This window comes from Polypterus senegalus, chromosome 11, assembly GCF_016835505.1.
Source record: "Polypterus senegalus isolate Bchr_013 chromosome 11, ASM1683550v1, whole genome shotgun sequence".
NCBI classification, from domain to species: domain Eukaryota; kingdom Metazoa; phylum Chordata; class Cladistia; order Polypteriformes; family Polypteridae; genus Polypterus; species Polypterus senegalus.
In genome coordinates this window covers 16,804,154-16,828,717 of record NC_053164.1, presented here as the reverse complement: position 1 = coordinate 16,828,717, position 24,564 = coordinate 16,804,154, and the positions used below count along the sequence as shown (strand labels likewise).

The following is a 24,564-nucleotide window of genomic DNA, read 5'->3' as shown; positions in this document are numbered from 1 at the left end:
TGTCAGATTCAAGGTGTTCACTTCCACCCAGCTTTTCATCAAAGGCTCATTTACGTCTTTCACCAAGCTGCCTGTCCGAGCCGAGTGTTGGTTTAGGTTCTCTTACGTCTGGAGACCGCGGGCGAAGACGCGCATTTCTGAGAAAAACAAGTTGAGTAGAACAGTGAAAAGTTCACAAAATGCTGTCAAGAGGTCCATCTGTGTCTAAAGACGAGGCCAGTGATTGACGCCAGCAGCCATGAAGCTAATTTAAGGAAACTGTTGAGCCTGAAGGATCTGACGGCTACCTACACCTTAACATCCGAGGATGTGGGAGACTCGGACAACTGTAACGTGGCCAATATCAAACATTCCCGTATTCACCTGCTGGCAATGCCACCTTACGAGCACTGCTCACCCTATCAGAGGAGCTGCTCATTCTAAGGTGGAATGGCGGAAAGCGTCAAGATCCAAAGAGAGAGGATGGAACAGGCGACGATTGGGATGGAGACTCCATATAATGAGCGAGTGTTACAGTCTGGGATCATCAGAGGGAAGAACTACCATGCCTGGACACAAGGAGGCATTGTCTGTACCCACCCATAGCTTCAATGAGGGCAACTGACTTCACCCCTTCCGGTCTGAAGACTGTACGACAGAGACCCTGCCAGAAGGCTGGCATCCCATTTCGGGAAACAGCAGCCTGTCAAGATGGAGCTCCTACCAGAGAGAGTAATGGATGGCATGCAGGATGGACTCTGTTTCCTTTACCTGGCTGGAAGGCCCAAAAAGAGTGGCAGGGCATTACTTGCCTAAGCCAGGAGGGTGGCAGAACATGCCAGCACAGAAGTGAGTACACTGGCATCCCCAGCAGGGTTGGACTGAAGAGCAATACCCAACCCGGGAGGCCAGTGTGATAGAAAGACAAGGGAAGATAGTCTTTAGTTCTGACAGGGTCCCCCATTACTCTAGATGGCAGCATTCCCACACGGACACCTGCAGGGCATATTGGGACCTTTAGTCCCGTGGGGCAGCCCTGTTGGGTTGTGTGAACAGCCCACCAGGGGGAGCCGAGGGATTTAATGATCCCTACTTTATTGGACTTCTGATTGACCCGAATGTGCTTTCATCGGGATATGCCCTAACACCAGAAGTCCTCCTGGGTCCAGGCAAGGTGGACAAGAAGTGGAAGAAGGACAAAGCCTGCCTGGAGGAGAGGAAGGAGAGAGGAAAAGGAGGAAAAAATGCCGCAAGTTTTTCAGAGCTTGTTTGTTTCCTACATTGATGGATTAAAGGCCAGAAGTCCACATGACCATCACCATCAAGTCCTTCCATGACAACTGATCAGGAGGGGGCTGGGTGGTCTCGTGATCTCAGACCCCCTGCAGATTTTATTTTTTTTTTTAGTTTTTTCTGTCCTCCCTGGCCATCGGACCTTACTTTTATTCTATGTTATTGAGTTTTGTCTTATTTTTCTTATTTATTTTGTCTATTTTCCCTTTCTGTATCCTGTAAAGAACGTTGACCTACATCATTTGTACGAAAATGTGCTATAGAAATAAATGACGTTGTTGTTGTCAGGAATTTTGTTTAAAAGAATGTTTATTTGAATCCAGGACTTGTGTGTGAGGTTTGGGATTCTGCAATGCCCCCTAGTGGTCACAATATATATGTGTGTGTGTATATACAGTGGAACCTCGAGTCACGAACGTCTCTGAACTCGTACAAATCAGGTTACGACCAAAAAGTTCACCCAAACTGTTCACGACCACACACTCGGGTGACGAACAAGTCAGTGTCCCTTCTGGTTCGTACGCGCCGGTGATTTCCACACATGTTCAGTCTCTCCCTGTGCATTCGTTGTGAACTCTTTGTGCTCTATTTTGCTTCCCTTCTGGTTCGTACGCGCCGGTGATTTCCGCACGTGTTCAGCCTCTCCCTGTATAGTACATTGTTCTCGGTCAGACGTGCATCACGCAGAGGGACTTTACCTCAAAACTGTAACCTCCTCTCCACCCAGCTTCCTGCTCACTTCCTTCACGCCAGAACTCGACTCATGAAAGGTAAGTTTTCTTGGTTATTTATGATTCGTTTTTGTATAAATGACGGAGTTTTCAAATTTTCTTTTTTTTCCTGCGCTTAAAACTCGTTAAAAAAAAAAAAAAGTGTTTACAGCGAGCGGTTCGTAAGGCTGTAGTGTGAACTCCTGCTATGTTAGTTTTCTCTGTTATTCAATGTTTTTACATTTAATTTACTATTACGCTGTGCATTCTATGGTAGAATTAACTATTTTTGTCCTTAATCTTTAGAAAAACATATTTACATACAGTTCGTACGATCTGGAACGGATTAATTGTATTTACATACAATCCCATGGGGGAAAATTACTTCGGGCCACGACCAAATCGGGTTGCGAGCAGAGTTTTGGAACGGATTACGGTTGTGAGCCAACGTTCCACTGTATTATTGCACACAGCCAGGAGCCCTGCCTGGTCGGGACATCAGATGGATGGAAGGAAGGACCGGGGGGAGAGAGTGGGCTCAGGGCGTTATCTCCCCCAGGGTCACACCCATGGCACCATGGATTCCCACAAGTAGCCCTATTGAGATCCAAGGGTTGCACCAGGAGGAGCGTCGGAGAGGGCAGAGCCCTGCTCTGATGGGCCTCCAGCATACGTGTGAGTGACCTTGCTATGAGGCCACGTGGAATACCCAGGTACAGTCTGATGAAGCTTCCAAGAGGAGGAGTGGAGGACGAGAGAGAGAAAGAAACTGAGCTGCTGTGGGTAGCGAGGAAGACGCGTTTCCCCACAAAATACACGTGGGCTGAAATGTATGCCTGGTGTCTGTCTGTGTCGGCGCCCCCTGCAGGCCACAATACACACACACACACACACTCTCAGTCACTCCCTCATAAGTGGCATCCATCCATCTATTGATTGCCTGCTACAAGCTAGCTTGTATTTAGACGTCAACATGTTAACGTCCAAGACGTTTAACAAAGTGGTGAGGACTTTTCAGCAGGAACGAGTCCTTGAAGAGAAGGCTGGTTAGAACGAACACCCGGACACAACACACACCACCAGAAGACCGACTGCTGCCTAATAAAAACAAAGCCCTCCGCACCCAATGATGACAACTACATGAGTTCTGGTCATGGCTGACTTGGGACACCCACCCTAGAGCTGCACCCCAACATGACAAAGGGGCAAAAAAAAGGCACTTGCTAATTTACAGGAATATACAGCTGTATTTAAAAAGAGTTACAAAATAAAAATAAAATCCGAACACACACACACACACCCACACACCCCCAAGCAGTAACTGCCACTTGCTTGCATAGAGAGTTGTCCTTATGTACAGGTAGTGTCTACTAATCCTACACAGTCCTATTCATCTGTAAACAAAACAGAAAAAATGAAGGTCAGCCCGCTTCAGAAAAGCACAAGTCGCCCCCCCCGGTACACACCCAGCATTCAAACTGTCCTTAGTGTTATGTCAGGCCCTGGGGGTGCCACTCCCGTAGCCTCAGAGCTCTTCATCCAGTCTGATTAAAGGATGTGGCACATTTGGTCAGCGGGGTGGGGGTCACTTCTCTATGCATCTGAACCCACAAATCCACCCAGAAAGCTATTGGGTCAAATCTCCAGAGCCATTCAGCCGGGTGCCACCTCACCAGTCTTACACCCCCAGAATGGCCCGGCCCGTGTTAACGCAAAATAATTTAATAAAAGTCGACACAAATTAAATAACAAATCACTCCAGGTGTCTCGCTGGAAGGAAGCTGTCAAGCTTGACGCAAGCCCGTTACTACCGGCAAAGCAGACTCTAGCAAAGAGAGGGGGTGGGGGGGATTGCATGGTAGCTTCCTCTATTTCTGGAAGTTGAAGTAACAGCATTCTTCCTCCAAAAACACTAAAATAACAACTAAACAGGAATTAGAATGATACATGACCTAAAACAAGAAGGAAGTGTAGTGAAAAGAGAGATCAATAAATTAAAAACAATGTCCTCCACCAAAGCTGTCAGTTTCGTTGAAATAGGCACTCAACACCCCCCCCCACCCCCCAATCCTAAAGTGCAGGTGAAAGCTTTAGCCCACTGTAGTTGTGTAAAGTCAACGGGATGTGAGCAACACCAAAGCCCCCTCACTAATCCCACCCCATCTCTGTCGTCTTAAAGGGGGGCTCACTGCATCACTAACTAGCCCACCAGAGAGCCCCATCATCGCCACAACCAACTTACAATTCAGTCAGGTCTTTAACGTAATCAAATGTCCTGTTAAAAACTGTGCAAAATAAAAACACAAAACAATCCTTGTCTGCTAGTGAGGAGTGTCTCGGGTGCCCACCCGCTAAACTGTGGGCAAGGCTCCATATTTATAGAGTGTTGTGAAAAGCCCCCGTCCTAAGCGTTCCATTAATTATCTACCATCTGCTCCCCCAAACCACCCCGCTCACTTCTTACATTTAAAGAGACCCCATTTTGAAATTGTGCTCCTGCTGTAAAAAGTGCAGAGTAGCGCCACCGAGAGACAAGCACCATCTAAACTGAGCGATCAAATGGAATTCTGCATATGCAAATAACTCGGCTTTTCTATACACTTATTGCTTGATTAAGTTTTTCTTTCATTTTAATTGGCATTTCTCCAAAGCCTTCCTACTTTAACATACTCTTCCTCCTAGTAAGCCGTTGACATCCGGACCAATCACAAACCCCCCTCTGACCTTCTGTTAGGCTGAACTGGATAGTATGATGGCACCCACCCCCTCAGCTCAAAACCTAATGCAAACTCCACAATAAGCCATCAATACAAAAGAAATGTCAGTTGGTAATATTATTATTATTAATAATAATAATACTACTACTAGGGCCTGAGGATTCGATCTTAGTTTAACAAGTAAATAGAAGTTTGGAAGAAGATGATTTTGCCGTTTGCACCATCTTGTTGTCTCTATAAAACAAACTTCTTAAGTGTTCTACTAAGTCTCATTACTTTACAGGCTTTACTGCCAAAGTTATATATATATATATATATATATATATATATATATATATATATATATATATATATATATATATATATATATATATAGAGAGAGAGAGAGAGAGAGAGAGAGAGAGAGAGAGAGAGAGAGAGAGAGAGAGAGAGAGAGAGAGACACACCCTGCTCACTTTGCTTGCCAACCCCATGCCTGTGCTACGCACTAGCCTCTTTGCAGTTCTGCCGCTCGTGTACGGGGATGCGGATGTACAAATTACTAACTATTGTACATTACAGCGAGTAATTAACCATATTAAAAAAAAACAAAACGTAATAATTTTGAAAGTAAATTATGTTTCATGTTGCGTTAGAGTCGTTCATTTTGTTACACGATTTTGTTCTGTTTGGATTTGAAATTAACACGCAAAAACTTTGTAAAGTTATACTTTTACTGTAAAACTTCAGTAAAAAAAAATTTTTAATTACATTTTCATCAATATCGCACTGAATTTTCATTCTGTGTTTGGACTTTCATCATGACAACGCAACTTATAACTATCCATGATAGAATTTCGTTTCTCTCTTTATTAAATAAAACGACTTTTTCGAATGTTTACCTCTAAGATTTGTTAATTGTCTTTGCCAAAGCTGTTCTAATGGAAAACTGTTAACTTTTAATACGAATGGCATATCAAGATCTCCTTTGTTGTCTAATGTTATCCCCTGAAGATTTACTACATTACCTGTCTTGGGTACGTCCTTCTTTCAACTATAATTCAGCCGGTGGAACAGCGAACGGTGTTAAGGTGGTAGATATTCTTCATGATATTGTAAGTTGATGTTTTCATGTTCCACACGATCACCACCAACTGTTTCAGCGTTGTCTATTGATACGCATTTAACCAATTTGGCATGTAACCGATCATCGTTTTTGGCATTAATTCATTTGATTTCATCGTTTCTCAGTGCTAGGATTGCCTGTGTACTCATTTTTACTGTTGATAACCCTTCGGGATGATTCTTCAGTAAGATTTAGACAGAATACGTCTTCTTTAATTGGGAACTTAAAGTGAGGAAAACATAAAAATTTACAAGAGATAAGAGAGCAAGAACTGTGTCTGTCAAAAGCATTCACACGAATGAGAGGTGAAAATACCATGTGCATGGTTGAATATGATTGAGAGAAGGGCGGGACTTGAAAAAATCTCATGGCCAAAGTCTCATCTCGCGGGACTTGAAAACAATCTTCCAAAAAGTCTTGTCTCGTCACAGGATTTTTATATAATAGAGCTATATAAATGTCTACGTCTGGAAGTGTGTGTGTCCGGCCCGGAAGTACGAGGGTACAGCATTAAGTTAAAAGAAATCGACTCTGTCGCCAAAGTGAAACTCGCTTAACCATGCATTATTATTATTATTATTTAACCACTAATACACAAGCAAGGCGAGCACATTGGCAAAACGAAACAGCAGAGGAAAGACTTAGCTGTTAATGCACAACCGATGTGATTGATTGAAGTGCCAGAATCTATGGTTTCTGGCAGCCTGGGCTTTATACAGCACAGGCTTACTCTGCTAGTATATATCTGTAAATCTGATTTGCAAGTCACTTTTAATCTAATATATATATATATATATTGTGGAAGTTGGCCCGGACACAGACAGGCAGACACGTTCATGTCAGCCACAAACACATTTATTTACAATATTTACAAGTAATTGCTACGGTCACACAGACCCAAATAATGGTCACTAAGACCCAAATTAGTGCACAAAACAAACGCCAAAGTCACAGCCCTGGCCACAATGCCTTCTTCGGGCCGCCTCCACACTCCTCTCTGCCTTGTCCTTCTTCCACCCGACTCTAGCCTCGAATGATGGGAGACGGCCCCTTTTATACAGGACCCGGATGAGCCCCAGGTGTTCCCGGCATTCCTCCTCTAGCCACACCCCAGCGTGGCGGAAGTGCCGGCTATCCTCCCGGCAGCTCTCTGGGCGCCGTCCTAATTCTTCCCCCCAGCACTTCCTGGTGTGGCGGAAGTGCTGGGGTAACAGGTCCCCAAGGCATTGGGGCGCCTCCTGGCGGTGACCACGGGCCCCTACAGGGTGGAGCTTCCATGCCCTGAACCCGTGGCCCCCAAAACAACCAGGAAGGTGACCCCCACGTGATCCAGGGTGGGCACAGACCCACATCCGGTCCCTCATTATGTCCCGGCCCGGGTCATGGCCCCTGGCATCCCTGAAACTATATATATATATATAAAATCCTAAGTCTAAAAGTGCAACGATTTTATGTGACTTTTTGTCATGCTTTAAATTGGGCTTATTTTAAAATCTACATACACATATATTATATATATATTTTTTGGTATCATTCTTTTCAGAATTTATCAAACTTTAATGTGATGTTGTTAGATTTTCAGATCTTTATTCCGTTTTTAAAATATAAACTAAAAAATATCAAGAACTCACATTCCGCGAGGCGACACTTTGTGCCAAGAGATTTAACCACGTTGGAAATAAAAGACAAAGAGTAGGACAGCTGCTGTACAGGCTTATAAACGTTCCAATCGCTGTGCGAGATGCAGATCACACGCCATGGCAGCAGCAGCTGATCGAGCAAAAAAAAACAAAAAAACAGTTTCCCATTGTATGACCATTTAAGAGGGGGTTTCAGAGTTCAGAGGAGCGACTGCGCCTCCTTGGGGTGCGTTCAGCCCTGTTCTTCACAACACGAGCGGCAGAGATGCAAAGTGGCTGATGTGTTGCGCAGGCCGGGGGGGTTGGCGAGCAAAGCAAGCAGGGGGTGAACCCCCTAGAAAATACATAAAACATAAGTAAATGTAAACTACTTCATACATCCATCCCTTGCCTAAACCTATTTATTCCATTTCAGGGTCACGGGGAAGCAGTGACTACCTCAGCAACATTACACCCAAGGAAGGAACCTACCAAGGAGAGGAGGCTGCCCACCACAGGACTCAATCACGTGGACACCCATATTCAAGTGAACAAGGGCCAGCAGAGAGTCATCAATTTACCTAACCGGCCATTTATTTACTGGTTATAATGAAAACCTGAAACTGGTTTTCCCCTCCAGGACTGACACCAGGAACCATCTCATTTTAGACCTTCTGGTGACTTGCACATTGACATTTAGGTCAACAGGTTGCTCTTAACTTGTGGTCTGTGCGTGGATCCTAATGCCTCAGCAGTTACAGGGACTCTGTGAGGTAAAAATGGCACCGTTCTTCAGACGTGATGTGAAACCGAGGTCCTGACTCTCTCTGGTCATTAAAGACCCCTGTGCAGCTTAAGTGAAGTATAAGTTGTTTCCCAACATCTTGGCTAAATTACCCATCTCGGCCTGGCCATTCTGGCACCCTAATCATTCCCCGTCTCTAATTGTCTCTCTCACCACTTTACCACCATAGCTAATGCGTGGTGAACATACTGGTGCCAAAATGGCTGCCGTCACATCATCCAGGTGGGTGCTACACATTAGTGGTGGTTGAAGTGGACCCCGTCCTTAGCACTTGGAGGAGTGAGAGAAGCATTATATAAACGTTATTATTCTGTGCTTCAGTATTATAGGACTCTGTTTTGTACAGTGGATATGTTTCTAAAAACATCTCATTTACCTTAAAGAAAAAGCTAAAGAAGATCCTTGCACCTCGGCATACTTGCCGTCCCCTCTTTCTCTACCACTCTAACTTTTGTTTTGGTAAATCTTGCATAGAAAAAGCCATTCTTCAAACTCCATTCTTGTTCAACATACTGAATTCTGAGCAAATAACCCTTTTTTTCCCCTTCTGGTATGCTTCAATTTTCTCATCAAATTTTGCATAAAAAAATAAAATGAGTGGTGGCAGAAGGGGGATTTCCTTGGTAGAAAATAAGAAATCAGAAGCTGTTCATCCACACAAACTTGCATGATCAATTTTACACCTTAACCTTAGCAGTTACCTTAAATGTTTCAAATATCGTACCATCACCAAAGAACCAGTGGAAAAGATTTTCCCTTTTTTTTTTTGCCCCTCTCATGTCTCAAGGTAAAACTTCCATCCATAATGGAGAAAATCTGCTGACTGAAAGTAAAAAAAGGTTTCTGCCAGCATATCCTTCAAGTAGTTTATGTGTATGGGTCCACCTAAGAGGGGTCAAGAGCTCCTTAACTATTGCAAAAATGCAGGAAGCCCAATTTGTGTTTCCAATTTCGCACACGGATCCTGCACTCACACTCTCCAGGGAGTCCCGAGTGATGCCCTTCTTCTGTTTATAACTGGGGGGGAAATAAAATGAAAGATCCATCACACTCTGAAAAGGTGAATACAGCCGGCCTGGTTGGTTTGTACTGTGTGGACACATCACACTTAGGTGACATCCATAAACCGTTGTGACCTTTCGCTTAATGCCAAGTGTTTACACTCATATGCGCCCAAGTAAGGCTCCTCAATTCGTCAGTGTTGCCGTGGCCATTCCAAACGTCACACTGGGCAGCAGGCAGGCTCTACTATCAGAAAAGTGTCCATTCCATCCCTTTTCTTTTTCTACATTCCCAGGTCCTCATCCACTGGAACAGATTGCAACTGTGTGAGCACCTTGCCATCGCTTTCCAGATCGTCACTGTCCATGTCTGGCCCTTCCTCTAACTGCTGCCCCCTGACCTCAGGTGCAGTTCCCAAAAGGAGAGATTCACCTCCCGGCAAGGCAAGTAGAGACCGGTGGTCCACACCATCATCTGGCAGCAGTCGATCCTCTTTCCTTAACCCCAATGGCAGCACCAATCCAGTCGAGACCGCACTAGTGGGATTGAGAGCTGGGCTCCAGACAACCTGAGCCAGGTTTGACATTGCACTGCCGGTAACATTGGCCGAGGAAAGATGGCCTGCATTGGCTCCCACTCCTCCCATGGGCACAGAAGAGTTCAGGCCTCCGATGACATCCGAGCAAGTGAGACCCACAGAAGCGGCGGGCATCAAACTAACTGAAGAAAGCATAGCGTTGTTGTCACCCCCGGGTGCAGTGCTTGGATAGAATCCGCCAGGATTGATAAAGGTGATATTGCTGTCTGTTTGATAGGAGGGTTGAGAACTTGTGATTGTTCCCTCTTGGGGCACAGAAACTGAGGAAGAGGTGGTGGTAGTGGTGCTTATGGGGATAACTGCAGAAATTGGTGGAAGGGAGGTGCCACTGGGGGATATGTTATTAACTGGGCAATTCTGCTGCCCTGGGCCAACAGAAATGATCGGCGTTAGGACGATACCCGTACCAGCACCATTCTGGCTGTATTCAGACTCTGTCTTGAGTGGCAGATTAGCCAACGAGGCGGCACTTGAGGAGACGAGCATGCTGGCAGGGAAGGTAGCAGTGAGGATCAGTTTGCCTTGCTGAAAGGTCAAGAGGGTACTGCCCCCTGCTGGATTAGTCAGGATAAGATTTCCTAGAAGAGGGGAAAAAATAAAAAAACAAAAACCAGTAAGCATTTTGGAAAGACACATGAGGAACTATTCAGCTGCTACATTTTTAAAAAAGTGTCCTGAAGGTTTGACAAAGGGTGTAGAAGGAAAGAAGTGGAGGCTTTTCTAAAAAGGAGGACACCCGGCCTGTTCTGGAAGGCAACAAAACATCTGCATGAAAAATCCTGCCCTAAAGGAGAAATATATACAGCGCAGGGATGTGCACAAAAAAAAAATAAAAAAGGTTTAAACATTTAGTTGATTTGAGGTTGAAAACCGTTTAGGTTAGCACTAGGGATTCTCAATCGGCCGCCAATCTAAATTGGCAGATTTTTACTACAAAATACTTGATAGATGACTGATTAAAAAAAAAAAAATCTTCTCAGCACTTGCTTTTCTAAGCATTATGGTAATTTAATTACTGGGCTCCTTTATGTGAGGTCTTACAGTAGTTAAGCCAGCATGCAAGCTTTTTTTATTTGGCACTGAAACCTCCTGCAGTTTAAAAAGAGCAGCAAGTCGAGGCCTACGTTACCAGGCAGAGAGGCACAATTCGCTTATCAGCCTTCATATTAAAGAAAGCGGAGCAGTAAGCTGAGAAAAAGCAATCGGAGAAGTCGTCCAGTGCAATTAGACAAATGGCAGGAAAAGCTACTTTAATGAATTCAGAGCTTTTTAATTTGGCCCTTATTTAAAACGGGTCACTGCTTATCTTAGTTTGGACCGCCTGCTTGTGTTAAGTACAGCAGTTCACATTTTTAATTTGAAAAAAAGAAAAGAAAAAAAAAAAAGAATTTGAAATATCTCTTTAGTAAATAACAAGCTTGTTAGTCTTCTTGATAAAAAATGTGTGAACATTTGATACATTTGTGGCATTTTTGAAGATTTGTACTTTGTGTTTATTATTTGTTGCTGTGTGTCAAATTTTGGTAAGAAACAAGTAGAGCATAATTAAAATGGTAATCCATATTTTTTAATTACACCCCAAGAATTACAAATGTCTAGCTGATACAAAGGAGAAAAAAAAAAGACACACTTGTATAAATATAGTAAATGTATATTTTAAAAGCAAAAAAAACAAAAAACAAAAACCGGTGGTGCAATTAATGAATAGAAACCTACAAAGGCATGTATACTTAAATTTAAGCAGGTGCTCAATTAACAGTATCAATTATTTTATTGGGGGTGTGTGTGTGTGTATATATACATATATATATATATACATATATATATATATATATATATATATATATATATATATATATATATACATATATATATATATACACACACACACACATATATATATATATATATATACATACAGTGGAACTTCTACATACGATCACCTCTGTATACGAGAAATTCAAGATAAGAGGAAAGTATGAGCGAAAAATTCGGATCTAAATTCGAGCATTGGCTCACATAACGAGCCACGAGCCAGGCTGTGGTTATGCGTGACGCGTTTCCTGATCCGCCTCGACTCGGGGATTCACCCAAGCTGACGCTGCCAGCCTTCAGCTCACTTGTTCTTCCGTAGCGTGAGGATCTATGCGTTTGTGCACTTGTGATTTCATTGTTTCGCTGTAGCAGTTCGCGTATAAGCGTATCCAAAAATATCGCGGACATGCAGACAGAGAATAGGAGACGATTGCCCTCAAGAGGAGAGAGAGAGAGAGAGCGCGCAGCGCTAAGAGAGAAGAGAGAGAGAGAGAGATAAGGAGAGAGAGAGAGAAGCGTGGGCGAGCGAAAGAGATAAGGAGAGAGAGAGACGCACGAGAGAGAAGAGCCATCAGCTCAGTTATGCTCACATGATGCTCAGCAGACAAAGTGTATCCATACTACTTGTATTGCAAGACATCGCTCGTTTTATCAAGTCAAAATTAATTAAAAAATATAACTCATCTTGCAAAACACTCGTAAACCACGTTACTTGCAAACCGAGGTTCCACTTGTATATACAGTATTATTTATCAGTGTTATTTCTTAGGAAAATTGATTTTTATGTTGATATTTTTGGGGGTGCAGAACAGATTAACTGGATTTCCATTATTTTCAATGGGGAAGTTTGTTCTAGATACGAGAAATTCGCTATACAAGCTCAGCGCTGGAACGAATGAAACTCATATCTCGAGGTTCCACTGTATTGTGAAATGAGCCCCGGACACAGACAGGCAGACATGTTATTATGCACCACCACACGTTTATTTACACTATTTACAAGCTAATCAAGTGCCACACAAACCCCAATCTTCCCCAAAGTCCAGGCCAAACCACGCTGCCACTTCTTCGGACCGCCTCCTACTCTCTTTCGTTCCTGACCTTGTCCTTCTTCCACCCGACTCCAGCCCTGAATGAAGGGAGGCGGCCCCTTTTATCTGTACCCGGATGTGCTCCAGGTGTGTTCCGGCAATCTCCCACGAACACACCCCAGTGTGGCAGAAGTTCCGGCTGCGTACCCGCAAGCACTCCATGTGTCCCCACTCGTCTTCCCCCCAGCACTTCCTGGTGTGGTGGAAGTGTTGGGGTCCAGGGTTCTCCAGGCATGGGGGCGCATCCTGGCGGTGACCTCGGGCCCCTACAGGGTTGAGCTTCCCAGATCTGTACCCGTGGCCCCCAAAGGAACCAGGGTGGTCTTCCCCTCGTGGTCTGGAGGAGGCCTGAGCCCTCCTCCTGTCTTCCTGGGTATCCCGGCTGGGTGCCACCCCCAGCTGCGTACCACTATATATATATATATATATATATATATATATATATATATATATATATATATATATATACACACACACACATAAAGTGGGTTTACAGTTGTCTGTATAGAAAGAGACATGCAGATTATGGTTACTACCAATGCTTTAACAACTTAAAAGAATGTCACAATGGCACAGTGCCCTTAGGTACAATCTCAAGTGCTCAAATTGCCATCCTTCACAGTTTGCACATTCTTGTAGTCACCTTACTAAACTCAAGCACATTTGGGCACAAAGTTCTTTATTGTCATCAGTTTCTTGACAAGCTTCTCTTATGTAGTCAATTTCATCCACAGTACGTGGCTGTCAGGTAAAGACTTTATCTTTGACAACACCCCCAAAAGTCCATTGGGGTGAGGTCTGGTGACTGTGGTGGCCATTCCACTGGCCCTCGTCAACTTATCCACTTGTTGGGTAATTGATCATCAAGAAACACGTGCACTGATGAAAATTTTGAAGACCACAAATCTTTGCTTTTCAAGTCTGTTAGTGGAAATTCATACTGAGCTCTGCCAGCTGTTAGAAACATCGAAACTATTTGTAATAGTTGCCAAAAAGAACTTGCCATAATTGACACTTCCAGTAACTTCCAGATGTTTTTTTAAAGTTTTTAAAAGAAACAGATTTTCATTTTTCAAATGTTCTGCAAAGAAAAGAGGGTAAGAAAGCTTTTATTTTCACCTGTCATTACTGGGTGCTCCATCTGCAGTGATTGACATCTATAAATTGGGATCAATTTCCCTCAATGGCTACAGATCTCTTCACCTCGAGCTTGCCCTTTAAGAGGTATCAAAGCCAGTAATTCTTCATGGAGACCTTTACATGGAAACATACCACCTCAGAAGGCTAATTTGTGCGATTCCCACATGCAACAATTTGTCACATGCTAAAGAAAATACAGATGCCGATTTTATATCATTAATCTGTTGGTCTGTCACATTGTTACCCATCTTATGATTCTATTGTGTATTTTGCAGATAGTGGAGTGTCTTTAAATTTTTAATAACTTCTTTATTTTTGAAGGAAGAATAGAGATGTTCGGCCAAATTTAAAAAGCATTATTTTTGTTTTTTTTTAAACATATTGTTCATTTGTGAAAGGATTTCTACGCTTCACAATCTAACGAGAAACAGCAAAACTTGCTGATTGTTGCATATTTTGCTTTAATTTGTCACCGTTTTTTTTCTCTCTTCTCCAAATTAAGTTTTTTTTTTTTTTTTGGCAAATGTTTTGTTAAAAAGTGACTTTCGAGATTAGATTTTTTTGTTGTTGAATAACTTTTCATTGCAAATTAGATATGTTAGGAGACTTATAGAGTTTTGCATATCAGTTTTAAATTAAATTACTCGGACACATAACAGTGTAAAAGTGACTAATATTACAACATTGTCCAGTACCGTAGCGATAGTCTTCACTCTCACCGCTCTTTTTTGAGTAAAATCATCTGCTCTTCACTAATGTAACTGTGTTGAGTGAGCAGCAGTGCAAAACACACTCACCACTCCGAACTCAGCTGGCTAGAATATGTAAATAGGAGAAAATAATGTATATGAAAACCTGGGAAGGAATGGTGACAATTAACCAGAAAAAGTATATGAATGAATTAGGAATCCCAACAAACGTTGAAGTGTACATCCAATCTTGGTTACTGAAGAAAACTCTGGAGAGCATATGATTTGACCAAAGATGTAATCTCGTCAAACAGAATGACTTTGAGCAACATGTAGTTAACAGGTCAAATGCAACAAAGCCATGTGATAGACAGCCTGATGCACATACAGCTAAAGAAATAACTTCATGAAAAATAGTATTAAACCATGAGTAAATTATTTATCTTTATGAAAGTATGATCAAATAATATGTTAAGACATGAAAATGTGAATGCGTCTATCGTCCAAGGCATGCGGATATCGCGAGCTGCAGGTTGCCGACCCGTGGTCTTGTTGAAAGTAGAAGTCTTCATTATCATGCTGTCTGTGCAATTGGGATAACACAGCGTCTCTCAGCATGTTAAGATTCAGGTTGCGTGTAACAAATGAATAAAATATATAAAAACTCGCCGACGGTGTAAGAATAGAAATGGAAAACAGTGAGAAAGGAATTCAGAAATCAAGAAGAAAGATGTACTTCTTGAAAGACGCAGTTGTGAATAGGTGTTTTGCTGGAGACGACAGATAATGGGTCGAAAGATCTAACCCTAGAAAAAGCCACGTACAACAATAGTTTTGCTGCATGTAACTTCCTGGAAATGTGGACGATAATATGATCATTTTGCCCTACACGTACGTTGTTATTTTCAGCCTTTGCTTGCAGTGAATCTGACAGTCTTTTGTATTGTTCCACGCCGCAGATCTTGTTGATGTAATCTATACTAATAAAAGCCCTCACTGACTCACTGACTGACTGACTCACTCACTCACTCACTCACTCACTGACTCATCACTAATTCTCCAACTTCCCGTGTAGGTAGAAGGCTGAAATTTGGCAGGCTCATTCCTTACAGCTTACTTACAAAAGTTAGGCAGGTTTCATTTTGAAATTCTACGCATAACTGTCATAACTGGATCCTACATATGTACATATATACGGCCATAGCCTGCAGCTCGGTTGCCGTGTGAGGCGGAGTTGCGTCCCTCATCGTCACGCCTCCCATGTAGTTGAGTGCCTGCCCATATAAGGCCGTCCGTCAGCAGCAATCCAATAGACATGCTGTCGCTAAATATTCGCAGGCAAATCAAAAATACCTGGAATGCCTGTTAAAATGGAAAAAGTTCCGACAGCACGTGGAGCTGATGTTTTCTGGCCCGCTAAAAGGCAAAGACGAGAGTGAGAAATGCAGCTACCTGCTCCTGTGGACTGAGGAAGAAGGAAGAGACATTTTTAACACATGGACTCTCGCCCAGGAGGAAGCCAAGGTACTGAAAACTTATTATGACCGCTTTGAGGCGTTTGTCATGCCCAAGACGAATACGATATTCGTGAGATACAAGTTTAATGAGAAGACGTAGGGTATAAACGAGACTTTTGATCACTTTGTAATGGAGTTAAAATTACTGGTGAAGGACTGTGCTTATGCAAACGAAGATGAGATGGTCAGAGATAGAATAGTGTTTGTCACAAACTCAGCAAAAGTGCAAGAGAAACTTAAGTGCCAGGCCTGAGCTAACATTACATAAAGCCGTGGACATCGCAAGATCTCACGAGATAGCACAAGCACACCTTCGATGCATGTACTCCGAGCGGCTCACGTGAACTGATTGTGAACGCAGTACGCAGAGAACAAGGAAGAGCTCCAAAGAGCGCTGAACAAAAAACGCATTGCACAATTGAGAAGGCAGCAAAAGAATATGAAGCGTCTGATACATACAAGCATATTCATAAGTGCAGCTACTGTGGAAACAAAGCACACGGTGGAAAAAGTCAATGTCCAGCTAAAGGAAGGCAGTGTAAAAAATGTGGTAAATTGAACCACTTCACTAAAGTTTGCAGGACTGGGAAAGGTAAACCCGTGCATGCAGTGTGAGATGTCTCAGATAAAGAGGAAGACGAGCTGTTTATTGATGCAGTAAGAAAGGAACAACCATCTGAAGCTGAACAAGCCTTTGTAGACATATCAATAGGAAAACACGGTGTAAAGATTAACTTTAAATTACGTTCATAGACACGCTGCCGCTAAATATTCGCAGGCAAATCCACAACTTAATACCGGGAATGCCTGTTAAACATCTTAGATTCACGAGTACCGATTTGGGTAGTGATCACTTCGATGAATGAAACCTGTTATCTTTACAACGGTTGACAAACACGGAATGTAACTTGAACACAACACGTCCTCCAAATACGAACCTGATTGAAAGAAATAATGATAATCAAATCCTTGATGACAGCAACACTCATAACACTCACAAAACAATTACTGTATATTGACAATCATGTTCCGTTATTTTTAAAATGTTTCCTTTTCTTTTTCATAACTTCTTTAACACACTACTTCTCCGCTGCGAAGCGCGGGTATTTTGCTAGTCTGAGATAATTGGGACGCGCGCCCTCTGTTTTAACATACGCATCTACGACGTACTGCTGGAATAGTTTGCCGCTGGAGTGCAACTCATTGATAATCTGTATGTGTAAAATTGGCATTGAGTAAGCCTGATTCGGTTGGCAATTCTTCTAAATCGGGAACATGTAAATCTTAGAGCAAGCCAATGTCTCCGTAAGAGAATAAAAGTGGGTAATCCATAAGATCGCAATTCATATTGAGTGTGGAAATCTGTTTACAGGAGTTGCCTATGGGACAGATGCAAATGTTCCTTTCGGCAGGGGGTTCGCCATCTTCTCCGACGAAAATCGCTGCAACATCGGTGTGATATGCCAGGGCATTGTATTGTCGTAAATCCTGCCCAGGGTTTTCCTTGAAAACCATTCGTACAGGTGCTCTTGGATTGGACTGGGCGATTTTATGCATGTGTTTGTATGATTTAGCGAAGGGGTTGATGGTTCTGAGCATGGGATCCAGCTGGAAAAGTACATTTTTGCTGCATGCAGAGTTTGTTTTATTTTGTAAGCGTACTTCAGTAGCTTGCGCTGTGTCAAAAAACATACAACTGTCTGTCGATATCCCGGAGAGGTAAAAGTGTTAGCGTATAGTGGAGAGATTTGGTGATAAATTTGCCCGTGTATTTTAAAACAGTATGGTCCGTGGCCAGGAGGTTGAGTTATCTGTGGAAGAGGACGAATAGGAATCGAGAAATGACGTATCGGCTGCGCGTGGGCGGGACCGGTTTTGAAGTGGAAGCAGGACGAACCAGACGAGAAATATATATGAGAGATAGTTAAATATACAAGAACTAACTCGGAGTTTCACGTACTCAAACTGTAAACCGACTTTTGCTTATTTCTTTTTTTTGCTAGAAAACTTTTTTTTTTTTTAAATAAAAAATGTGTCAAATAAGTACATTACAGACAAATTATTAAACAATATGCCAGCCTGCAATTATGAATGCATATTTTCAAGTATTTTACAAGATAAAGTATGTCTTTTAAGGAAGTTTTATTTACTTTAGTATTTTATGGTTACTGAACAATACGCCTACAGAATATAATTTTGTCCATAAAAATGAACAGTTAACACATGTGGTTAATTATGAAAATATCAAAGTTAACACTTTAATGTAGGATATAAGGCTGCTATGCAGCTGGTTATGCAGGAGCTCAGTGTAAAAAGTTTCTTTAAAAGGAATAAGAAAAAAACCCAAAACAATCCAGTAAAGTAAAATTGGTGATCGGCCTTAAATACAAACCTCCCTATTTAGCACTTAAACCGCATCGCCTGCTAATCTTTAACTGGGCTGTGGAGTCAAAAGCAATTATTGGGTTACTGGAGTTTGTAAAAAAAGGTACCGTCTCTGACTAAATGTAATAAAATGTGTTAAAAAAAACACCTAATTTCACATATACTAATTCAAAATTCCTACATTTTATTCTAACCATTTGCTAAAAATATAACCTCATTTTTAGTTTATAGGAGACCCGGGTTCGCTTCCCGGGTTCTCCCTGCGTGGAGTTTGCATGTTCTCCCCATGTCTGCGTGGGTTTCCTCCCACAGTCCAAAGACATGCAGGTGAGGTGGACTGGTGATTCTAAATTGGCCCAAGTGTGTACTTGGTGTGTGTGTGTGTGTGTGTCCTGCGGTGGGTTGGCACCCTGCCCGGGATTGGTTCCTGCCTTGTGCCCCGTGTTGGCTGGGATTGGCTCCAGTAGACCCCCGTGACCTTGTATTCGGATTCAGCGGGTTAGAAAATGGATGGATGGATGGATTTTTAGTTTAGTTTTTTTTACTTTTGTAAGTTTTGCCTTTTGTTTAATGTTCACTCAATGTTTGTAACATCTTTAACAAATAAGTCTAAAAAAAAAAAAGCCACAGTGGCGTCACTACAGCCTTTAAACCCAAACTCCAACAGGTCAGGGTGCTAAAAAGCGTATCTTGTATGTTTGTGTGCTTTCAGTCAACATTGTAAATGCAGTACCGTTCAAACGTTTGCGGTCAACTAGAAATTTTCATGTTTTGGATAGAAAGCCATATATCTTATTACGTAGATGCCATTAAGTTGATTTTACAAATGTAATATTTAATGGCCATATCTCTCTATTATAAAAAAAAAATCTAGGGGAGGCAGACTAGGGAAACGAGACATGATCGTCTCAGAAGACAATTTGAAGTCCCGCTAGAGACTCTTTAACTTGCTCCCATCTCTTAATAATAATAATACTACATTTTATTTATATAGCACCTTTCTCATGCTCAAGGCACTTAAAACAATGACAAGCAAAACACGCAGCTCGCAGCAGATGACCCGACTGCTTCTTCTTGCGTGTGTTCAGCCACCCCAACCCACCCCTCTGCACAATGCGAGCAGCAGAGACACGAAGTGGCAAAACGGACACAGGCTGTACAGGCTTTAAAATGATTGACCACAACGTGAGCAGCGTTATACAGTACGTCCTGCGAGAAAGAGATGTAACCACGCCCGGGGCTGGAAATAAAGGACAAGTATTGTTTTTACAGCGTCACACGAGACAAGGCAGTGAGCCATCACTTAAAACAAGTCCACGGACATCTAACCTAGCAGTTGTTGGATTGCTTTTGGCAGACACGCATCATGTGCTCCCAGCTCTTAAAACAACGACATGCGACAAGCAGAACAGGCAGCTCGCCAGCTGCAGAAAGACAGCAGATGATCCGACGGCATCTCCTTATCTGCATTCAGCCGCCCCCTCTTCAGAACGTTATACATGCGTTATATGTCCTGCGAGAAAGAGATGTAACCACGCCCGGGGCCGGAAATGAAACAAATATCGTTTTTACAAAAGTTTTTAAAGCAAAAGTGAAAATAATGCATATGTAACAATTCCCATGAAAATAACAATCTCTTTAAATTGTATATCCGGTAAACCAAACCCGGGGCTGGGCGAGCGGAGCCTCCTAGTAATATATAATGAAACATTGTCTTATGAAAAGATGACAAACTACATCTGACTAGGATTGAAAAAGAAGGAGAAGTCCCAGATGGACAACTGCATAGGAGGAGAAGAACAGCAGATTGTGTGACCTGAGAAACAAACTCCTTACAGGTCCTCAGTCGACTTCTTCTATAAATTCTGTACATGCCAAATTCCAGGATCATCTGCAGCAGAAGAAAGACAACTCCGGGATGCTGGCCTCAGAGGCAGAGTGTTCAAAGAAAAAGCCACACATGAAACTGGCACATGAAGAGAAAGGGTTAAAGTAGGCAAAGAACACAGACATCGGGCAGAAGAGGACTATAAAAGTGAATCATGCTCAGCATCCCAAAGTGGCCCTTTTTCTGTTGCAGATGACACTGGTATTTGGTGTGTATTTAGTAAAGAAGCCAACTAAGGACCTGTAAGGCACTTGTTTCTCTATCTACACACGGATGTCCTTGTCTTCTTGGGCAGTTGTGTATCTGGACCTGCCTCTTCTTTTTAAATCCAGTTTACCATCTTCTCTCAAGACAGTAACAGATGCCTCTAGAACAGTAGAACACTCTAGACCAGAGATGTCAAACTCCAGTCCTGGAGGGCCGCAGTGGCTGCAGGTTTTCATTCTTACCATCTTCTTAATTAGTGCTGATTACTTCTTTTAAATAGCTTGACTCAGGCCCCATAGTTGTTTCTTTTTCCTTAATTAGCAGCCAAACAATAATGAGACGCGAAACAGGCTGCCATATGACCAGCTCACCTGTGCCCATCACAAAATATCTGAAAATAAAGAAAGGTGAAGGTCTCAGTAAGGCTGATTTCCGAGGTCTCCAAAACATTATGATGGCATTCTTAGAAAAAAGCACAAAAGCAACAGTTTTGGAAATGTGTGCCGTGACAGCATGAGAGCAGCAACAAGCCATGGAATTAAATAACGGGTTTAATTAACAGCAAGAATCGGCTTCTCATTAAGAAAGTGATTGGAGTGAAATTGGTTGGAGTTTGAAGCCCCAGTTTAGCTGGTCATCTCATTTCTGTTCGGCTCTCATTGAATGAAGAAAGGAATCAATTAAGAGGACTGAATCCTTAAAAACATTAAACTGAAGGAAAAAGGAGTTAATTAGCAGTGAAAACTGATTAGGAAACGGGTTAGAATGAAAAACTGTAGCCACTGCGGCCCTCCAGGCCTGGAGTTCGACACCCCTGCTCTGGACGAGAACAGGCCATTCAGCCCAACAAAGCTTGCCAGTCCTATCCCCCTAATTCTTCCAAAATAACATTAAGTTGAGTTTTGAAAGTCCCTAAAGTCCTACTGTCTACCACACTACTTGGTCACTTCTTCCATGTGTCTCTGGTTCTGTGAATGTAGAAAAACACCCTAACGTTTTATGCTAAATTTAAGTTTCCAACTGTGTCCCTGGGATGAACTCATTTTAAAGTCACCGTCTCGATCCACTTCACTAATTCCCTTCATAATTTTAAACTCTTCACTCATGCCTCCTCTTAATCTACCTTTGTCTAAAACTGAAAAGGCTCAGCCATTTAAATCTTCCTTCATAACTCATCCTCTGTAGCCCTGGAATCTACCTAGTCGCTCTTCTCTGAAGTTTCTCTAGCACTGCTGTGTCATTTTATTGCAGCCTGGAGACCAAAACTGCACCCAGTACTCCACATGTGGCCTCACCAGTGCGTTATAAAGCTTGAACAGAACCTCCTTGGACTTGTAATGGGGCAACTTCGACACCAATGTGCTCCAGGGTAGGACATATAATGCATGGCTGAAGTGCAATATACAAACCACTCATAGCCCCGTCAGTGTACAACAGTTGCAGTTGTCCACAGTATGATCAAGCAATGGTGACAAGAAACATGGTCAGGAAGTCCGTGGTTCCTTGAAGACATCCTGCTACTTATTTGTATCGAGGTTCCTTTCACCATTACCAGCTGGAGGGAATTAATTTAGGAAGAAGGAAATACATACATAAATAAATACTAATAATATATAGGCAAGAAAGTATTCTAAACAAAATCCTTCCTCATACATTTAAAGCCGAGTTCACAAAAACCACAGCTGAAGGAGTGCTGCGTGAGCCTGTCATGGTCTGACACGCAAACAGAACTGTTTTGTGTTCTCTTGAGTTGTTAGGTCCTATAGGTTGGCTATACACGGCAGTCCAGATCCAATTATGCAATTATGAAAAGGCGAACACATCGCAGCTGCTGTTCGACTGACAACCATCTCCCCACCTTTTTGGAATGCAGGGCAGGTGCCGCCTTCTATCGGCAACAAAAATATCTCGACTCAAAACAAGTTAGAACCATGCAATGGGACTCTGCCTCTGTAGTTCGAACATAACGTGGCAACCGCAGACGCAGTATTGCATGATTGGCTAAGAATGTTCAAATGCTTCAGTGACGCCGTTGGACGGCCGAGTATAGTAAGTCGGTGTTGGTTCGAGTAGATAACAGTTAAGTTCGGTTGGTTTTTGGAACGTTGCTTTGGTGAGGCGTACTTTCCAGGACTAACATCGTCTACTGACTTAAACCCTTCGACAGCTCCGGAACCAAAGGTAATTTAGAACGTATCGCCATTTGCTTGGCACGTCGAAATCTATCTTTGGGCAATTCGGTTTTTGCATCCGTCCTTCTGACATCGATTGGCAAACTTAATAATGACGGCTGGGTATTAACAAGGGTCATTGTTCAAATTTTAGTCGATCTCAGATCGAAAATGACCACGGCAACAGAATTATTACTCCGAATATGATTAGAGTCGTAAAATACGGTTTGTTTTGAAAATTTGTTTGCCGGAAAAAAATCAAATGAGGTGCGTCGAAGAGCCGAGTTCACGTCCCCTCGTTTAGACAGGCAGTTCTTCATTAAATTGCCCGAAAAGGTCTATTTTAAGCACAAATAAGTGCCATGATAACAAAATCATTTCAAGGATTTAAAAAAAAAAACAACAAATAATTCTTTGCAGAAAAAATCTGTAAAATTTGTAGCTCGATTCGAGCGACAAAGTTTATTTGAGGTTTTTACAAATTCATTAAAAATAAAAAAAACTGAGAAATCACATGTACATAAGTATTCACAGCCTTTGCCATGAAGCTCCAAATTGAGCTCTGGTGCATCCTGTTTCCCCTGATCATCCTTGAGATGTTTCTGCAGCTTCACTGGAGTCCACCTGTGGTCAATTCAGTTGACTGGACATGATTTGGAAAGGCACACACCTGTCTATAGAAGGTCCCACAGTTGACAGTTCATGTCAGATCACAAACCAACCATGAAGTCAAAGGAATTGTCTGTAGACCTCCGAGACAGAATTGTCTCGAGGCACAAATCTGGGGAAGGTTACAGAAAAATGTCTGCTACTTTGAATGTCCCAATGAGCACAGTGGCCTCCATCATCCGTAAGTGGAAGAAGTTCGAAACCACCAGGACTCTTCCTAGAGCTGGCCGGCCGGCCATCTAAACTGAGCGATCGGGGGAGAAGGGCCTTTGTCAGGGAGGTGACCAAGAACCCGATGGTCACTCTGTCAGAGCTCCAGAGGTCCTCTGTGGAGAGAGGAGAACCTTCCAGAAGGACAACCATCTCTGCAGCAATCCACCAATCAGGCCTGTATGGTAGAGTGGCCAGACGGAAGCCACTCCTTAGTAAAAGGCACATGGCAGCCCACCTGGAGTTTGCCAAAAGGCACCTGAAGGACTCTCAGTCCATGAGAAACAAAATTCTCTGGTCTGATAAGACAAAGATTGAACTCTTTGGTGTGAATGCCAGGCGTCACGTTTGGAGGAAACCAGGCACTGCTCATCACCAGGCCAATACCATCCCTACAGTGAAGCATGGTGGTGGCAGCATCATGCTGTGGGGATGTTTTTCAGCGGCAGGAACTGGGAGACTAGTCAAGATAAAGGGAAAGATGACTGCAGCAATGTACAGAGACATCCTGGATGAAAACCTGCTCCAGAGCGCTCTTGACCTCAGACTGGGGTGACGGTTCATCACTTAGCAGGACAACGACCCTAAGCACACAGCCAAGATATCAAAGGAGTAGCTTCAGGACAACTCTGTGAATGTCCTTGAGTGGCCCAGCCAGAGACCAGACTTGAATCTGATTGAACATCAATGGAGAGATCTTAAAATGGCTGTGCACCGATGCTTCCCATCCAACCTGATGGAGCTTGAGGTGCTGCAAAGAGGAATGGGCGAAACTGGCCAAGGATAGGTGTGCCAAGCTTGTGGCATCATATTCAAAAAGACTTGAGGCTGGAATTGAGTATTGAGCAAAGGCTGTGAATACTTATGTACATATGATTTCTCAGTTTTTTCATTTTTAACTCTTTCAGGGCTGATGTCAACTGTTGTCAAAAGGAGGAGTTGATGATGGTAATT

At 42.7% G+C, this 24,564-nt stretch overlaps 1 protein-coding gene across 2 annotated transcripts in view; it reads right to left on the bottom strand.

Annotated features, from left to right (window-relative positions):
- Positions 1-2,322: 2,322 nt before the first annotated feature.
- six5 (SIX homeobox 5) overlaps positions 2,323-24,564 on the bottom strand; it is a 58,800-nt gene continuing 36,558 nt past the window's right edge. The window contains exons 3-4 of one of the 2 annotated variants that reach the window (XR_005635502.1): positions 8,930-10,406; positions 2,323-3,376 (exon numbers count right to left, since the gene is read on the bottom strand). Coding sequence is in view for 1 of the 2 variants with exons in the window: in XM_039768093.1 (XP_039624027.1) it covers positions 9,514-10,406 (893 nt within the window). In the remaining variant the exon portion in view is untranslated. Of the gene's footprint in view, positions 3,377-8,490; positions 10,407-24,564 lie in introns of those variants that run through there. The other variant, XM_039768093.1, reaches the window with a different exon arrangement.